The sequence below is a fragment of the Poecilia formosa genome, unplaced genomic scaffold, assembly GCF_000485575.1.
Source record: "Poecilia formosa unplaced genomic scaffold, Poecilia_formosa-5.1.2 Scaffold14, whole genome shotgun sequence".
NCBI lineage: Eukaryota > Metazoa > Chordata > Actinopteri > Cyprinodontiformes > Poeciliidae > Poecilia > Poecilia formosa.
In genome coordinates this window covers 1,571,709-1,589,104 of record NW_006799953.1, presented here as the reverse complement: position 1 = coordinate 1,589,104, position 17,396 = coordinate 1,571,709, and the positions used below count along the sequence as shown (strand labels likewise).

Below are 17,396 nucleotides of genomic sequence, written 5' to 3'. Positions count from 1 at the left end.
GACTTTTACTTGAGTACATTTTTGCCTGTGTATTTGTACTTTTACTTAAGTACATTTATTGAGTACTTTCTCCACCACTGGCAATCACAAAGGACATCTTGGAATGAATACTTGGCTGGATACTTCATTTCAAGAGCCATACATGCAAATATTGTAGCCGACGTTGAATTTGACTTGTTAGATCAACTTTCACTGTCCCTGTCAGCCACATTTGTGGTGATTTGTGGTGACGATGGTGGACTACAGCAGATGATGAGTATTTTAATGAAAAACAAAGAACAAAACTTACAAAAATCACCGTGAGCAAAAGCAGAAAAGCACAGGAGGGCATTAACATGGAAGTAGCAGGGAGATAACAGGAGGAACCAGCAAGGAGTGACTGAGAAAGAGTTGCATATAAACTGGGGAGGTTGATTACTGAACAAGCAACAGATGGCTGATTAGAAACGAGCTGCAGGTGTGAGTGGAGAGAGGGAGAGAGAGAAAGAAAGAGAGAGAATACAAACTGGGTGACTAGGATTAATAAAACTAAAGTAACTAAAGGACTAAACTAAGATAAAACAAAAACAAAGCTGATCTAATCAAAGAAAGACACTAAAGAACTCAAACCTCTAAACAACCCAGGTCCTGACAACTTGATGTACATTTTATTTAGCTACGTTGTCAAAGAGAAAAAAAAACTCACTAGTCATAACTCAAAAGGGGAATTAGAGCAGAGTATCATGGTTTTATTTTCAGCCATTTTGGTTAAAAGTACTTATAAACTCAGTGTAGTGCAGCCTAATTCAAGCACACACAGAAGGATGTTGTCTGTGTCGGGGTGTGTGTGTGTTTCTCAGAAGTCTCACACAAACTGCAACGATAAACATCTGACGCCGCCAGTGTTTTGTTTGCGGTGGAAAATGGAGCAGGGAACACCCGTACCGAGTAGAACCGAACCAGAAAGAATTAATTGATATCATCTAATCCTCGCGTTCGATCTGTGAGGCAACTTTCCATGAGACCGTCTAGAAGAAATGGTTCTTGTGGCGCTCTCTGTTATCCCTTTGTTCTCAATTAAGTTTCAGACTAGATGAGTTTAGTTCTGTGATCTAACGTGTGTGCTTTGATTCTGGAAAAAAAAAAAAAAAAAACATCAATATGGTTTCATAATCAAGTGATGAAGCAAAGTTTGATAATATGTTAAAGTAGATGAATTAATTCATCTTATTTTGATGTGAGACACTGGTTCAATTAATAAGAATAACACCCAGAATTCATCCTGTCATTATTTTAATCGAGTCAAAGAAGAAAAAAAAAATAGCAACTTCTCAGAAAACGTCTGTTATCAGCTTCTGTCAGAATAAGAGAACAAGCCCAAGTTTTGTCACCGCAGGAGCTTGGGATTTTTCCTTTACACTGTCTGCTCCATGCTGGCAGTATTTAACCTAATAGATAACAACAAGGTGGAAATCCAGGGCAAGTTTGATTGTATGAAAAGTGGGCGTGCTTTCTTTTCACTGCGACATATTTTTCTGGACTACTGATATTTTTCGCCCTTTTTCTCCATCTCCACTGCTGAGCAATGGAACAGAAAGAGAATAGCAGACAATCAGCACCTACTTACTGAAGGTTTGAAGAACATCTCTGCTCCATCCATCTCCTCTGTTGCTTGGCTCACTGACGGATAATACTGTACATGAGAGGCAGACATGCATCGGATGGATGGAGAACTGGAAACTCAGAGGCCTGGAACATTAGAAAACATATTTGGACTTTTTCTACTTTCCTCTTTTAACCACTTAAAGACTCCTGCTGCGTTCAGGTTCACAATAAAGTATAAATTAACTTCAAAAATTACTAAGCATTATATATTCTAGTGTGGCCAGCTTTTAACAATAACAGTAATGGAAATAAACGAGCCTTCAATGTGTGTTTATGTAAATAAGTGAAAAATGCTCTTATGCTTTTTATATAATATTGTATAGTATTTTCACACGCTTAGCTTTGTAAAGTTTTTTTGTTTGTTTGTTTAAATAAAGAAAACAAAACATGTTTTATAGTAAAGTAAGATGCAAATTATTTCCCAGATAAAGTTTCAAAAGTCTACACACTCCTGGAGAAACTTTAGGTTTGGGAAACTTAAAGTTACATAACATCTCCAAATGTATCTAAATGTGTTTCGATTGAAAAACAACAAAAAAAAGTTCATGGTTGAAATAAAAAGTAAAACAAATATGAAATCTGCAGTGTTGTAGCTGCGTGAGTTTGCACACGCTTTGGTATTTCATAACGTTGTTCTCATTGTTTTTAGTATTTAAGTTGGAGTGTACTGAATGGAAATAATGAGAAAAGTTTCTTTTTCTTTTTCTTATAATTGAATAAAACTGAAAAGGTCGAATACATGTCAGATTTAGTATCACATACTGGATTTTTTTTCTTTTTTTTTGGGTCTCATTTGTGCAAAAACAAACAAAACAAAAAAAACCCAGCGGATTTGCTTTGCATTTCCCTGCTGTGCGATCGTAACCTATCTGTGCTAAACTACTGATAAATCACATCTTCCCCCCCCCAAGGCTCTTCATTTTGCTCATCGCTGGATTTTGTTGGTGCAGATCGGTTTGTCAGATAATAACACTTGGATTTTGTTGTTTATACACTCAAAGAGGATTTACCTGCTGCCACCCAAAACCCAACAGAGCCCGTACGCGTCGCAAATCCCCGTTTAACCCCGGTGTGCAACACTCCAAAGTAGAGACTCGTATCACTTTTTGCTCACGGCGCAGGTACAGTATTAGGCTGCAGAATGCAAATCCATCTTATATGAAATGTGGAGTGCTTTGACTTGGCACTCGGTGTTGATTGGCACTTCTCACTAGACAACCGCTTAAATCCAGTTAATCAGCACGTCTGCAGCAGCTCAGAAGGCCTCGGCTTTGCTGGCTTGCGTCGTCGTTTCTGAATGGAGTGGAGCCGCTATTGTCTGCCGGAGCTGCTGCTGCTGCCGCTGTCTTATTTTTCGGGGAGCATTTATCACTCGCTGTCAGCTCGCAACAGTACAACTCCGACTGCGGTTCCCCACGACAACTTTGTCCCCGAGAGTGAATGTGAATTTATGAATAAATTAAATCGTCTTCGCTAACACAAAAGCGCGCGATTGCGGTTAAAATAAATTAATAAACGAGATGTAAATGAGCGGCAACGAGCTAAATTCAGCGTCTTATGAATACCAGCACAACTTACATGGGAACACTGTGTTGCAAATGCGATCATGCGGCTTTTTAACATTTTGTTTTGTCATGTTGCGCACACGCACTCTGGTGTATTTCATTCAGATTTTTACGTAAAAGACCAACACAAGTTTCTTCACATGTGGAAATATTGAGTTGCATTCAAACCCCATGAATCAATTTTTAAAACCACTCTCTTCTTTTTTCCAATTGTAGAAGCAAATGCCTAAGGGTTTGCCTTCGCATGTCAGCTCAGGTTCTGTCGGATTGAAGAGGGGGTGCCTGCACCGCCGCCTTTCTCTGGTCTTCCCATGTGGTCTCAGTTGGAGTGAGGTCTGAACTTTGACTGAGCCACTCCGCTTTGATTCAAACCATCTTGCTGCAGCTCTGCTTGCGTGTGCAGGGACCCTGAAGCTCTTCTGCAATCTCAAGTCTTTCGCAGTCTTAAGCCTTAACGACCTAAATTTCAAATCTCCGCCTGGATATTCTTGCTTATTTTAATTGTACACAGTTCTTTAAATATCCTGTGAATAAATATATATTTTCCCATTTATTGATAACAACTGGAACGTTCAATATCTAGCAAGTACCATCTATTAAAAGCGCCCCTCAGATTCATTTCTCTCCCTGCTATGAAATTATTGTAATAACCCGATATTGGCTTGAAAGCGCAACGTCTCCCCTTTTCAGAAACCATTGAAATTTTTCAGATAGCGTAGAGTGTGACGGATTTACGGCACTGCAAATCTGGCTGGATCGCCAGCGCTCCGGTTGGTCTGGAAGGGTTAAACAGTTTTGTCTAAGGATTTACCTGTGTGGCACGTTGGACCGTTGCACCATGGCGCATTATTACGGTCATGGATGGAAACAGCAAAGGGAAGGCCTGGGCAGAGGTGGCAAAGTAAAGTCCCACTGTTGCCCCTGCCTCTGTGTCCCTGCCTGTTGAGCTGGAACTGGTGGTGCTGGGATTATCCTGGGAACTGTGGCAGCTTCCCCAGTGGAGGGGCTTGGGCCATGTTTCAGCATGATGGGTTCTTGGCTGGAGACCTGCGGTTCTCTGGGCTGAATGTGTGTCAAAGAGACCGGACTGAGCTCTGATGGGGGATCCTTCCCTACTGGCCTCCCTATTGGCCTTCCAGGGTCTTCCTCACACAGAGGGATTGCCCTTGTCTGACGAGGTAAATGTGGAAATATTCATGGGTGACGATGAATACCTCCACAAGGCACCGAATTAGACGTCTGAGAGGTGCTATGTTGAATTTCAGTACGCCGACGACCCAAAGAGGCCCAGGCGTAAACTCACTGCTGTGCAGCTGCACAAGCAAGATTATTAAAAAAAAAAAAAAAGTCAAAATGTGGAAAACACAAGTGAGTGGTCTGTCTGTCTGTGTGTCTTATCAAAGGTATTGTACAGAAGAATATTCTTACAGACGTGAACTGTTAAACGAGTCAATCCGCCTTGGCTGTCGTGATTAATTACAGAGGACTAATGCACTGAAGGGCATTGGCGTTGTGCATGTTTGTGTTCTCTAAATTTAATTTGAAGGTTTGAGGCGAGCGCACCCAGACGTCCGTCAGACGAGCTGCACCTGACGCCCTGAAAAAAAGTTGAAACCAGACGTCAGCAGTAGCTGTTCGCCGTTACGTTTTGCTTAAGGAGCAGCTGTGATCTCAACGAGCCTCTCTGAGCGCGCTGGGGCTGTTCCTTTTAGTACCTTTGCGTGAAGTTGTGTTTCACAGAGATCTCGCTTCTTTGTTTGCGATCAAAGCGACTCCGGCGTTGCCACCACCTTTGTTTCTGGGAGAATGTGAGTTGCGATCAGGCGCAGGATGAATGACATCAATTAGACGCTGATGTTAAGAGCTGGGCGATATGCAACGGTTCTGATTCTGTCTTCTGATTTATGCTCTGTTGAGTTAATTTGGGGAGGGGTTGGGGGTTATCAGCGAGCGAGGTAGCGCCAGATAGCAACCAGCGGGGCGGGAGGAAAATTGAGGCCATGGGGTTGTTGTTAAGGCAACACGGGGATCTAATGAGAAACACAAAGTTTGCAGTAAAGGTGGAAGTTCTTTATTTTCACGTGAAATAAACTTCACGTGTGGAACGATGTGCCGCAGTAAGCCCGCCGAATTAACCTCCTCATCGCCTGACTCGTTTTATTAACTCCCACAAAGAAATTAAAAATTCATCTGCTCACGTATAAAAATTAAACAAGCAAAACAGTTTGCACTGAATCCTTACGGTGCAAAACGTTTCCTCCCCAACGGTGCCGGTTAAGGAATAAGAAATGTGCTTATGCGCAGCATTTACTCACACTGTAATTTCTTACAGTCCTTTATTTTTTTTTTTTCTCAAGTAACCCAATCCTGAGTTGATGCATGGACTACAAATGCTGTAACTCGGTTAGAATAACCTAATTCCGGGTCCATTTATGGGCAACCCAGTCAGCTGAGGAATGGTTTCATGAGTCTCTGAATCACTTGGATTTGATTTGTGATTAAACATTCATGAATAAGACAATATGAGCCGTTTCTCCGTTTGCTTGTGGGGCGTTTTGAGGCTCGGACTTTGACGCTCCTCTTTCGGCCGGGGGTCTTCATAACACAATATATCCGTCCGTCCGAAAAGTGAAACCTCTCGTGACGCGCAGTGGGGAAAAGAAGTGTTCGATCGTGTTCGCTTAAATGTGTCGTGGGAGAGTGGGCTGAGACCCCAGTGAGTGAAAACCTGGTCAAGAATCACAGGAAACATTTGAAACCTGCAACTAATTGTCAATTGATTATTAAAAGACAATCAAACCCTGTTTTTAATTATTATTTGTACTTCTAGACACTGCGTCTCAACTGCAATATCCTCCTTGTATCAAACGCTTGCTTTCCACCGCTGCGTTTGCAGCCGTGGGCTTTCCACTGTTTTTGCAGGGTTTGCCTGATCCACCCTGCCGGTGGGCGTGTCTAACGTGTCTCTGCTCTTTCAGGTTGACCATCCACGCAGAGTGCCCCATGCACCTGGAGGACTTCCCGATGGACGCGCACGCCTGCCCTTTGAAGTTTGGAAGTTGTAAGTCAGCCCCACGTGTTCGAGTCCAGAGCTGAGTGGAGAGAGAGAGAGAGAGAGAGAGAGAGAGAGAGAGAGAGAAAGAGAGAGAGAGAAAATAAAAATAAAAAATCACAGCAAACAGACAAACGTTATTGTCCTGAGGAGATATTGATTACCTTTTGCTACTCAGAACTGTTTGCATAACAAACTACTTCGAGCCGCTGTTTGTAATGAACGATATGCTGTGAGGAGCTGGAAAAATAGCCATGCATTTAACCCAAGCCGCCGCTGCAGAGCCAAAGGTTTACTACATAAGGACTGAGATTTAAACGCCATTAAGGAGGGAATATTACTCTGATGCATAATAGAGTTAAAGTGCCTGGGCAAACATTAGCCAAGCAGCAAGCAGCTTATTCCAGATATATCCGTAGAACAGACGTCAGGCTTTATTGTAGTTCAGCACAGCAATAGAAGAGGTGGATTAATGTCAACGCGCACTCAGGGCATCAGTCCACCGAAAAGTCTGCAGGTGGCATTTCAGAGCAAGATATTCGCCGTAAACCTGTTCAAATCGCCGTCTGGCAGCGCGTCGGATTCACAGACACATACATGTGCTGCTGCAAATCAAGACTGCAGTCACAGCAGCAGGTCTGCACGGCCATAATTAAGGTCTTTTGTTTAGTTGGGGTTTTTTCTCTGTAATTGCAACGTCCAACCCGCTGGCAGGATTAGAAGCAGAAGAAGAGAATCACTACTCTGGGGTGGATTTATCTGAATACTTTGGACATTTTTCTTTTACTTCTATCCCGTCCACTTATGTTCAGATTTTGTTATCAGAAAGATTCATTTTCCCCCCCAAACACATCAAAATCTAATATCTGTTCATTTGTTTAAATGCAACTATTTTCACGATGCAAACAAAATCAGATTTTCTTTTTAATACGTAAGAAAGTAAAGATATTTACAGAGCATTTTAGCCTTTTTCACAGTGCCTAACTGTGAAGTGGAAGTTGAAGGACATGTCGCTTTTACTGCTTTTGCTAAATTAAATCTTTAACACGTGGCAGCGTGGGTATAAGCTTCTTTCAGTTTCATTTTTCTTAATGAAATCCTACACATGACATTGCTGTCAACCTGAGCGCCTCATCCCTGCTGTGAGACTTAGTGGTGGCAGCATCATGCTGTGGCAAAGAGGGAGAAGGACATCTTACAGCAGAGAAACCTAAATATGACGTGAAACCGTTTACGTCAAAAACGCATTCGTGTTTTACAACGGCCCAGTCAAAGTTCCTCACCTAAATTCTACCGAGACTCGTTGGTAATTGTGGGGAAAATCAAAGCATTCAATTGAATTAATAAAAACTATGCATCTGTTCTGTAGGCTGTTTCTTCCACTTCACTTAAAATCCAGCTAATATGTAAATATTGTGTTAGTAAGATAGCAAAATGTAAAATAATAATAAAGCTCGACGCCACATCGGCTGCAGGAAAGCCCGGGCTTTCTCGGCCAGTCCCAGCTGCGATGAAACCCGCTGCTGGACGTGCGTGACCTTTGAGTCCTCAGGCTGCGCCGCGTGAGAAACAATCACTGTGATCATTATAGCCGCATGGGCTCAGCGGTGCCTGAGAGAACAATTGTCACTCAGCACAGTCTGTGCCCCTGAGTCAGGAAATTTACCATAAATCCGTATTAGTGGGGAGGGATGCCGTGCAGCAGCTCTCCAGTCCAGCCCGCTCTGACCGGGTTCATCTGAGATGGACAGGAAGACGGCAAAACGCGCGTCCTGTGGTCCACATCTCTGCTCGTTTTTCGTCAAAAAGACACGATGGTTAGGAAAGACCATGCAGAGAAACTGTGCACGACTTAAATAGAACATGATCATGTGAGTGCGTGTGACTTTCTTGCAATCCAGATGTGTCTCCAGTTTAAAATGTGTCTTATCGCCGAGAGAAGAATTAGACAAGAGAGACCGTGCGCTGTTGAAAACCCGTTATTCAGTAAGAATGGAGACAAAAAATAAAAAAATAAAAGGCTGTTTTACCTCTGGAAAAAAATTGGTATCTCATCCGTACAAAACGTGATTAGAAGCCAAACAGATACAAAGCAGCACCACAGGTAACGATTTGTTTCTTACACTAGCAGACAGGCTTGTAAGTGAAGAGTTTCTCTTGCACTTTGGGCTGTTAATTAAAAGTCTTGATTAAAAAAAAATAAATAAATCAAATTGCAGTTTCGTTGCATTTTGGAAACTTTGAGAAAATCTTTCACAATAGAGTGGAAAAAGCTGTGCTAGCATGGCTGAAAAGGGAGATAGATTTCTAGAAATGAGCAAAAATAAAAAATAAATTAAATGGCTAAAGCTAGCTAGATAGCAAATAAAGAAAAAATATCTGTCACCCTGGATTTCTGATGCATAAAGAAAAGACATAATCATAACTGACTGTGAAAGAGGGAAAAATCTTATTTACACGAATATTACCACATATTCACCACATGGGCAATATGTGGTAATGTGTTAGCACATATTATCTCACGTGTGGTAATATGTGGTAACACATGACCACATATGGCCATCAGTGTGGTCGTGTGTAGTAACTGTGTTAAATCTACAGATTGCTACAATTAGATTTTGACATGTAATTCGTCTTTCCTGTTTTTTTTTTGTTTTTTTTATCTTTTCGTTTCGACTCAGATGCGTACACCAACAACGAGGTGATCTACCTGTGGACTCAGGGAGACGAGCGATCCGTCTCTGTGGCAGAGGACGGCTCCAGGCTCAACCAGTATGACTTACTGGGTCACGTCATTGGCAAAGAAACCATCAGTTCCAGCACAGGTACATACCACACGCCACGCTGTAGCAGACCAGCTGGAAATCTCTTTTTTCATTATTATTATTTCGTGCAAAGCATTAGCGCATCATGCTAACGTTTTGCAGGCAGGTCAGGCAGAATTTCAAACTAGTTTATCACATGATTCCACATTTTTAATGAAGTGAAAAAGGGTAAAAAAAAATAAATAAAAAAACACCGGATGAGTCACAGGAAGATGCTTCCATAAGAGAAAAAAAAAAAAACGGTTTTGTTTTTTTCTGCTTTTGTTCTGCCGTAATTTCATCCGTTTCATTGACGTCGGCTTCGGCCGGCACTATTTTCACCAAGCGCTCTGCTATTTTCTTCTGTCATTTCTGAATTATTTAAATTGTTTGGGTACAATGTGAAAATGATGACTGTTACCAGTTTTTCCCAGGCGAACTGCTCAGCATATTTACAAAGACAATACGAGAAAACGTGCCAGAGGTGAAGGTTTGCTCAAATGTGTTAAGGCCCGTAGCCCAGAGAGTCAGCTTTAATAATTGCTCATATTAAATGTAAATATCTTCTAGCCTAAGCTCTTCAGTGTACAAATGTGTATCTCTTCATCACACGATGGGAGTCATTTTATCTTTCACACACAAATGCTTTTATTCCAACACTAGAGGACATAAAGTTTATTACTGCAAATTAAGGCAAAGGTGTCAAATTAGCTGTGCCAACAGTGATACTGATGTTACGGTTTATGAAACATACATAATTGGTGTGGATCTGTTCAAAAGTGCCTTTTGAAAATATTCTGCTTTTTCCCCACACTCCCTGAAGTAGGCAATATGCAATCTAATCATGTCTTCTGCTGTGTTTAAAAAATGTTTTGCTGTGATCATAATAGCATGGAAATCTCTCCGTTTTCTGTGCGTTTGTATCTTAATCCTGATTAAGAGAAAAACCTTAGACAGACCTGAAGGAACCCGGGATGCAACGCAACCCTTAGAAAACGCTCAGTCTTCAGGCGATAGTCAATGACTCAGGTCAACACTCGTGGGTATAGGAATAGATTCGTCCGTGTTGTGAGGTTAGCTTGCGGTGTAAAGCAGCTGAAGGCAGAACAACCCGGTGAACCTGCTGTTTGTTAAAACCGAGATCAATTAAAGCCTGGAGTCTACTGGTGGTTTTCTCGGTGACTCATCGCAGCATCTCTATAAGGTCACAAGCAACCAGTGTAAAAAAAAAAAAAAAAAAACCAACAAATTACAGCATTTTACATTTTATGTGATATAGACCCCTTTTTCTTAAAACAGCTTCAGCTGTTGCTCCACTGGAAGTTAAAACTTTGCCTTGGTTTATATTTTCAGCCTCTAAAATCAGGCAAATCTAAGAATGGATGCTAAAAATGTTTTGTGTCATAGTTTGCAATTAACATACTCTTGATTCTTAGCAGTTTGCATTTAAATAAATTTAAATAATTTTCCTTATGGGAGCTTGGACGTACAACTTTTTCATCTCCATGGAAACGGAGAGGAGGAGTAATGAGCTCATAAAAGCCTTTTAAGAGATTTTACAGCTGGCATTAGAATATCCTTAAGTGTTCATGTTCTGAGATGAGGGTCAGCATTTTTGCAGGATTTTAAGTCTGATTGGAGCAGACGAGCTGCAGCAGCATGAGGATGTGAGGTAGAAATCTCAAAGGCTTTAATTATTATAGATATGTGAATTACTGAGAAGTTATTCAGTGCTAAAACCGGTTTTCGTTCAGTTTGTTTGCTCAAAACAGCATGAAATTGTGATAAATTGTGTCTTCGGACAGCTGAAAGCTCCTGTTCTTTTCTCCCCGCACACGGGAATCAGGATCCTACCTGCACGTTTCCACCCGGTTTAAAAAGCAGAAAACAAGCTGAGATGAGTTGCTGCATACGTCACATCTCACGTCTTTTGTCTGCGCTCCCAGGTGAATCAAAAAAAAAAAAAATCTGAAGATGAAAACGAAATCACCTTTATCAATCAATCAAATTTTATTTGTATAGCACCTCTCAGCAACAAGACATTTCAAAATGCTTTGCATCATAAAAACACAAAGTCACAGACAGATTTTGTCATGTGCCGTCGCTACACATCAGATTGTTGATTAGTGTTTCATTGATTATGTTTCAAATAAACAGGTGGGCTTTCAGTTTAGACTTAAAGGAACTCAGTGTTTCAGCTATTTTGCAGTTTTCTGGAAGTTTGTTCCAGATCTACGGCGCATAGAAGCTGAATGTCTCTACACTTGGTTCTGGTTTTTATGCATTTGCTGCCAGAATCCCTCTGCATTTAGCTCGATCCGTCTCACTATCAAACCTGAAGAAGTTTCCTCTGCATTGAGAAGAAAAACCTCCCCCCAGCATGATGCTGCCACCACCATGTTACGCCATGGGGACAGTATGAAAATTGTGGAGAGCACTTTATTTCTCTTCTTTTTTTTTGTAAACTTCACTTAAATATGTGCTATGACAATACAATAACACTCGCACAGGATTTTGACATCCCAGTACAACCACCGCTGCCGTCATGTGAAGTCTGAAAGTTTTTTTATTCGTCAGTAGAAGCACTGACACGATGCGGCGGCTTGACGTAAAACTGTGAAAAGCAGTCGGGAGGAAGACGTTGGTGCAAAGCTGATGATAAAAGCTTGCTTCTGTAAATCACCGGGAAGAGGCGCAGCTTTTTCCTCCTTTTCAGAGAGAGGTTTAACCTCGGGATTGAAGCTGTTTGCAGATGCAGCTCTCGGGAGGCGACTCGCAGCGTTTCCGGAGATCTGTCAGGTGTGACGGAACACGAACAAAAACACGCCCGTGCTTCTCTCACACTTTCAAGAGCAAGGCTCTTGAATAACCGTGCTTCTTGCCGAGCGAGAACGTCCTGCACGGTCGGTTCGACCGCGGCGGCTCTTCAGTGGTTCGAAAACACAGGGAACTTTTAGGAGCGCCTAAACTAATTTTGTTAAACTGGTTTAATCTTAAAAAAAAAAAAAAAAAGTCTATTTCCCCCCCCCCCGAGTTAGTTTCTAATGAACTGTAGAGCGGGCGGAGGGAAGTTTGAGCCTCTTCAGCCGTGGTCGGAATCTGGTCAGAGAAACCACCTCGGGGAAACGGGAGCCTCTCGTATCTCTGCAACACAGATTGCAAAAGCGGGAGTGAGAGCCAACGCTTAGGGAAAGTGTGAATCTGGCCATTCGCTGTCATCAGTGACAAATACAAACGCAGGAGAGTGATGCAGGCTCACACTCTCCACATAAATATATATGTACATATAGGAGTGGCACGAAGGAAAATGTCAGTGTTCTGTAAACGGGTTAATCCACCTGAATAACTACCGACTTGCTTGTGGTTTTGAATCTCCTTTGAAGCACGCCGCTTTCTGATATTACCCAAATGTACCAGGAGGCTTTTAAAATTCAAATTAATGTGCTGAAAATGAAAAGTCCATAAAAACATCTTTCTTCGGCTGGATGTTTTTCCCCGCTCATGCTTGATTGCACTTCTCTCGTTGAAATGGAAAAGCACACTTTTTTTTTTTTTTTTGGTTTGTTTATTTTGGGGGGTTTTTGTGTTTTTTTTGTTTTTGTTTTTTTTTTTGGCTATGGCGACTAATTAAACACATCTGAAATCATCAAAATCTCCAACAAGCAAGCTTAATTTACAAGTTACTTTGATCTTTAATTAGGGTTGCATTCAAGTCCTTTTTCACTACTTTTTTAAAAATGATTTTAGTCCGAGTTTATCTAACAATTTTGTTCTGTAACTACGTATGAAGAAAAATCTTTACAACTTGTTTTGTCTCTCTGCCTCTGTTTGTGTTTCCCCCAGGAGAATACGTAGTGATGACAACATATTTCCATTTGAAAAGGAAAATTGGTTATTTTGTGATTCAGACCTACCTTCCGTGCATCATGACAGTCATACTGTCTCAGGTCTCCTTCTGGCTTAACAGGGAATCGGTTCCAGCCCGCACTGTGTTTGGTGAGTGCCACTAAATTTGTTTCTTAATGGGTTAAGAATATTCTCGGGACGATCAAACAGAGTTTTCCATATAATGCACCGACTTCCTGACCCTTGCTTAAAGTGCCGCTGCTTTGTGAGTTTTGGGTAATTTAGATAAAAGGAAGCACATACATTTTAACAACCAGGATAATCCCTGAGGGCAAGATTGCACATTTTCAGTTTCTGAGAAAAATAAATTAAGGTGTTTTTTTTTTTGTTTTTTTTTTTTGCAGAAACTTGACTTTTCTCAGTTTCAGATTCAGTGTTTTTGAGAGAAAATGTGCTACTTTACAAGCAACAAAACAGCAAATGAGACTATATTTCTGAAATCGTCTCATTTAATCATTTAACTCAGATCTCTTCTTAGATTCTCATTTACTCTGATATAAATACATTTGTTATTGTTTTGATGTCAGAAATGATAGGAAGTGACATGCAATACATCATAGGAGGGCATTCAAATTTTGAAAAAAAAAAAAAAAATGTCCACATTGTAAAAGTTTTTCCCAAAATGCTTGAGGGCGGGGGGGAGAAAGATTGAATATAAAAGTTGGGAAAATCAAATTATTGGGTTTAGAAAACAATATGCACAGATTTTCTATCTTTCCTACAGTTTAGTTAGTGTGTTTGCGCCGGGATTTTCTGCTATCTATCAACCAGCTGGTTGCTAGGGAACCATGCCAGGAAAAATAAAAACGCTTTTCCGTCCTGCAGATGTAAACCCACATTTTGACTTTAGCTGGATGCTTTGGTCAAACGACAAACATTTATTTACAGTTTGTTTATGACAGTTTGGTCATAAAACCTTCAGATGAGCTTAGTGTGAAAAAAACTAGAGAATATGCAGAAAAGCAGATTATGCCCACTGTTAAGGAGGATCTGTGGCACCGTTTCCTGTTTCACCAGGACATTTGAAACAGTCAGTAGGTGGACAGCAAGATAAAAGTGGGTTAGCGTTGGTCAGTTTTGGATGCTAATAAATCAAAATGTTTTCAGATCAATAGAAAATGGTTCATAGATACAAAGACTGCCTTCTGCTATGAGTTTTTTAGAGCTGCACTCTAAAAATTGTTTTTAGTTATATTTCATTTTATGGACCTATTTACATTAATCTCACTTCATGTATTTGGTTCAGTGATGACAACTTACTTTTTTGTTTTTAATTAACCTGAAAGTTAAAACACTAACTTTAATTAACTTAAAAGAAGTTTTTACTTTGACTTTACTTGAAACAATTGAGTTCAATGCCAGTTTCGTATCCTACATACCAATCAATCAAATTTTATTTGTATAGCACATTTCAGCAGCAAGGCATTTCAAGGTGCTTTACATAATTGAAGAAAAAAATAAGAACAGCATGTGACATTGAATAAACAGTAAGAAAGAGATTTTGAAAACAAAATCAATCAATATCAATATATTACGATCGTCCAACTCGGTTCATTAACAGGGTTTCCCTCAGTGTATTATAAGCCTGGCAGGCCACCAGGCTTTACTTGAGCCCCCTAAGCATTGCTTATTTATTTAATTCTTTTTAAAATGTTTGCATTTTTACTTTACAGTTGGTGTCGAGATATTAATCTTCCAATAACACATGATCATCAAGTGATATTTTCAAATTTTCTGTCAACTTTAAAAAAATTTTTAACTCAAAAACACGACGGGTTTCTGGATGAATGACTGCTGAGCGTCCCAACCCCGGGCTTAGCGAGTTTTCTGAGGGAAACCTTGCATTAAGTTTATCCAACTCAATTTACTAAGTTTTTATAACCTAATTCATTAAGTTGGATAAACTTTGTTAGTTTGCGACCGAAGAGAAAAACAGACTGGAGCCAGCAGTTGTAGAGTACTCAATACTTTTCGTATAAGTTCAGTTCAGTTCAGTTCACAGCATGGCATATCAGGTCACAACAAGAAGAGGGAGAATCTCCCTCTCACCTGAACCTCCTGGCTTAATTAGAGGGGTGGAGACAATCACATTTTCAGAAAGAACAAACATTTGCACTAAACTATTCCTACAAAAAAAATGTCTACACAGCTACAATTAACTCAAGCAAAACTAGAAACAAAAACAATCTGGGCCCAAACAAAATCCAAAATACATCTCTGCTCCCTCTCAGAAAATGGGTTTTCCCCAATGAGGCTGATTGAAAACACCAGGTCCTTGTCAGCACTGCTCATGGGCGCGCTTCCATGGCAACACGTGACCAGGTGATCTCAAAGAGATGAGAAGGTGATTAAAACAAGTAAATAAATCAAACCACCTCCCAAAACAATACATCCACCCAAATAAACCAGAATACACAAAGCACACAGAAAAACAGCACCTGTTAGGGAGGGGGTGAATCCCTCACAAACTTAATTGAAAAACTTGTTACTAATTGAGGCAATTCAGTGACGTTGGTTGAATTGATTTATTTGTACGGTGTGTACCGTTCTAATTTGTTCCGATACTTGAGAAAATGTATTTCCACTGCCTTTAGTAAAGTTAAATCTGGAAACAGATTCTCCTAAATTGAGTGCTTTAGAAATCCACCAATCAGGTTCCTCCTAGTTTTCTTCTAGGGCGGCCTCTATCGCAGAAAACATATAAATAAAAACAATTTTTTTTAAAATTAATATGATTCTTGATAGAGTTAGCCAGCTTGAATCCATCAGAACATAAAATGATTACAATATATTTATTTACAGTTTGTTTTTATTGGAGAGGCGTTAGACAATATGAAATAAAAGTTGTGATCACACTATTCAGCGTTCCTCCAAGTGGTTTTTAATCAACCATCACATATTGATCAGACTAAAGAGCAGCCTTTCTCAAAAGTATGGCGTTTATTTATCTTTTATCTTCTCTTATGGGCTTCCCCCAGCTTTATGTTATCATTAAATATGATTCGATCAATGTAGGGATTTATTATTGTAAATAACCCAGAAAATTCACTCTGCTAACAGAGCAAAATACCGTAACTAACTTTTAATATAATTCTTCATATCTACAAGTTTGTTTTTTTTTTGTTTTTTTGTCACGATTCCTCAGTCGTGTCTCGCTGAAACGGGTTGACCTCCCTGCTCTTCCATTTCAATCCTCCCCTCTGCCTTTACTTTCCAACATGTCCATTTTTATGAGATAAGATAGATTGGAGCGGAGACAGGATTGTTTTTATGTGGTTGGATGGGCAGCCGTTGTCCGCGCCAAATCTCATTCCCGCCGCCGCTAAGTGAAAAGGCTGGGATGTGAAATGATCTGTGAAATTTCCAGTTTACACCTCAGTGGATTCATTTCCCAATTAATGTCATTTTAGTAGACATGAGAGCTGCCGTCACAACCTAAACTTTCCGCTGACGTTAACGACGCAGCTCGTATCGGGCTCGATGTTACCCACATCCCGATCAAATTTGGATTTATGTCTTATTTTTATTCTTCCAAGAGTCTCGAAATGACACGTGAATCTCAATCGATTTAAGGAAGAAAATTCTTCTTTTTTTTTGTTCACATTTTAAGAAAAGAAATGCCGTGTTGAAAATCAGACAGAAAAGTTATTACAACAATTACATGCTTGTTATTTCTGACCTTTTTTTTTCACTATTTCAACCAGTTTTTAAGTTTGGAAGACATTTTAGTCTTTATCTCCCTCCACAGATTCTCCATCGGATTCATGTCACAACTCTGGGCCCCTCAAAACCGTCAATATTACTTCCATTCAGAAGAAACAATTTGATAAAAGTAAAAGAGTCCTTTAAAGCTAAATCTAAGTCTTTCTGCGCAAACTGAAGTTGAGCGCCTAACTCATTGAACGTGGTTATATAATGGCACTACGACACTGTTTTTGTTTCTTTTAATTATTTATTGCAAATAGATGGTTTATTCTTTCAAAGTCCTCTCAACTCACCGCCGTAGAGGGAGGCTCCACTTTTCCATTTATGATTTATTTAACAATTCTTGCATCAGACTTGGTTAAGACAGAATAAAAAGAGAAAAAAAACAGTGAACAATAGATGCCTTGTCACGGCGTAACGCAGTGGCGACTGGTTTCTGCTCGTCTGAACTCGGTGCACTGACCCAGTGCACTAGTGATGTTTACGCGTCAGTGAACCGTGTCAGCGTTACGAAGCGCTGCGATCTGATTTGCACGAAGCAGCTTACGTAAGAGCTCCGACTTCCAGTTTCATCTCAAAGTGCAAATTGGATTAAGTTAGATTATCGTTTTTAAACGCACACTCTGGACCCGGACTGCGACTATCTTAGTTATCGATTAATCTGTGGATTTCTGATGATTAATCAGATTTTTTGAAAAGTGAAGCATTTGGCAGAGTTTT

The 17,396-nt window shown here is 40.2% G+C and overlaps 1 protein-coding gene across 3 annotated transcripts in view; it reads left to right on the top strand.

Moving 5' to 3' along the window:
* gabra3 (gamma-aminobutyric acid type A receptor subunit alpha3) overlaps window positions 1-17,396 on the top strand; it is a 118,197-nt gene that overhangs the window by 89,511 nt on the left and 11,290 nt on the right. For all 3 annotated transcript variants that reach the window (XM_007545884.2, XM_007545883.2, XM_016668292.1), the window contains exons 6-8: window positions 6,188-6,270; window positions 8,943-9,086; window positions 12,909-13,061. In XM_007545884.2, coding sequence (XP_007545946.1) covers window positions 6,188-6,270; window positions 8,943-9,086; window positions 12,909-13,061 — 380 coding nt within the window. The remainder of the gene's footprint in view (window positions 1-6,187; window positions 6,271-8,942; window positions 9,087-12,908; window positions 13,062-17,396) is intronic.